This window comes from Debaryomyces fabryi (genome assembly GCF_001447935.2).
Source record: "Debaryomyces fabryi strain CBS 789 chromosome Unknown contig00421, whole genome shotgun sequence".
Classification (NCBI taxonomy): Eukaryota; Fungi; Ascomycota; class Pichiomycetes; order Serinales; family Debaryomycetaceae; genus Debaryomyces; species Debaryomyces fabryi.
This window is the reverse complement of record NW_015385845.1, coordinates 1-945: the sequence shown is the minus strand read 5'-3', so window position 1 is coordinate 945 and position 945 is coordinate 1. Positions and strand designations below refer to the sequence as shown.

Below are 945 nucleotides of genomic sequence, written 5' to 3'. Positions count from 1 at the left end.
AAAACAATGAAGCTGCTAAATTCGACATTTTAAAACCAATGGACGGGTTGATTAGACCAGGAGAAGTTACAGTCGTTCTAGGTAGACCGGGTGCCGGGTGTTCTACATTTTTGAAGACTATTTCGTCTCATACGTATGGTTTCAATGTTGATCAAAATTCTATAATTTCATATGACGGTAACACCTCATGATATTATTAAACATTTTAGAGGAGATGTGGTATACTGCGCTGAAACTGAATCACATTTCCCTCAGTTAACCGTCGGACAAACATTGGAATTTGCTGCAAAATTGAGAACTCCACAAAATAGACCAGAAGGAGTTTCCAGAGAAGAGTACGCTGCTCATATGACTAAAGTATTATGGCTACATATGGATTATCCCACACAAAGAACACTAAAGTTGGCAACGATTTTATTAGAGGGGTTTCAGGAGGTGAACGTAAAAGAGTTTCAATTGCAGAAGTCGCATTATCTTTTGCATCATTGCAATGCTGGGATAATTCTACCAGAGGTTTAGATTCTGCTACGGCCTTAGAATTTATTAGAGCATTGAAGACCTCTGCGAATATTTTGAATGCAACACCAATGATCGCCATTTATCAGTGTTCTCAAGATGCCTATGATTTGTTTGATAAGGTTGTTTTGCTTTACGAAGGTACCAAATTTTTTTCGGTGACTGTAGACAAGCCAAATTATATTTCCTTGAGATGGGATACGATTGTCCGCAAAGACAAACTACTGCTGATTTCTTGACATCCTTGACTAATCCAGCCGAACGTGTCGTTAGGCCCAGGGTACGAAATAAAGTACCTAGAACGCCAGAAGAATTTTATAACTACTGGCAAAATTCACCAGAAAGAAAGGCTCTATTAGGAGAAATTGACGTTTATTTGAACAAGACTGATAATGAGGAACGTCTTCAACAGTTCAAGGATGCACACAA

At 38.5% G+C, this 945-nt stretch overlaps 1 protein-coding gene across 1 annotated transcript; it reads left to right on the top strand.

Annotated features, from left to right (window-relative positions):
• Window positions 1–362: 362 nt before the first annotated feature.
• AC631_05993 (uncharacterized protein) lies at window positions 363–755 on the top strand (the record flags this gene model as incomplete). The annotated part of the gene is made up of 1 exon (XM_015614822.1): window positions 363–755. The coding sequence occupies one exon, from the start codon at window positions 363–365 to the stop codon at window positions 753–755; it is 393 nt and encodes a 130-aa protein (XP_015464350.1).
• Window positions 756–945: the final 190 nt, after the last annotated feature.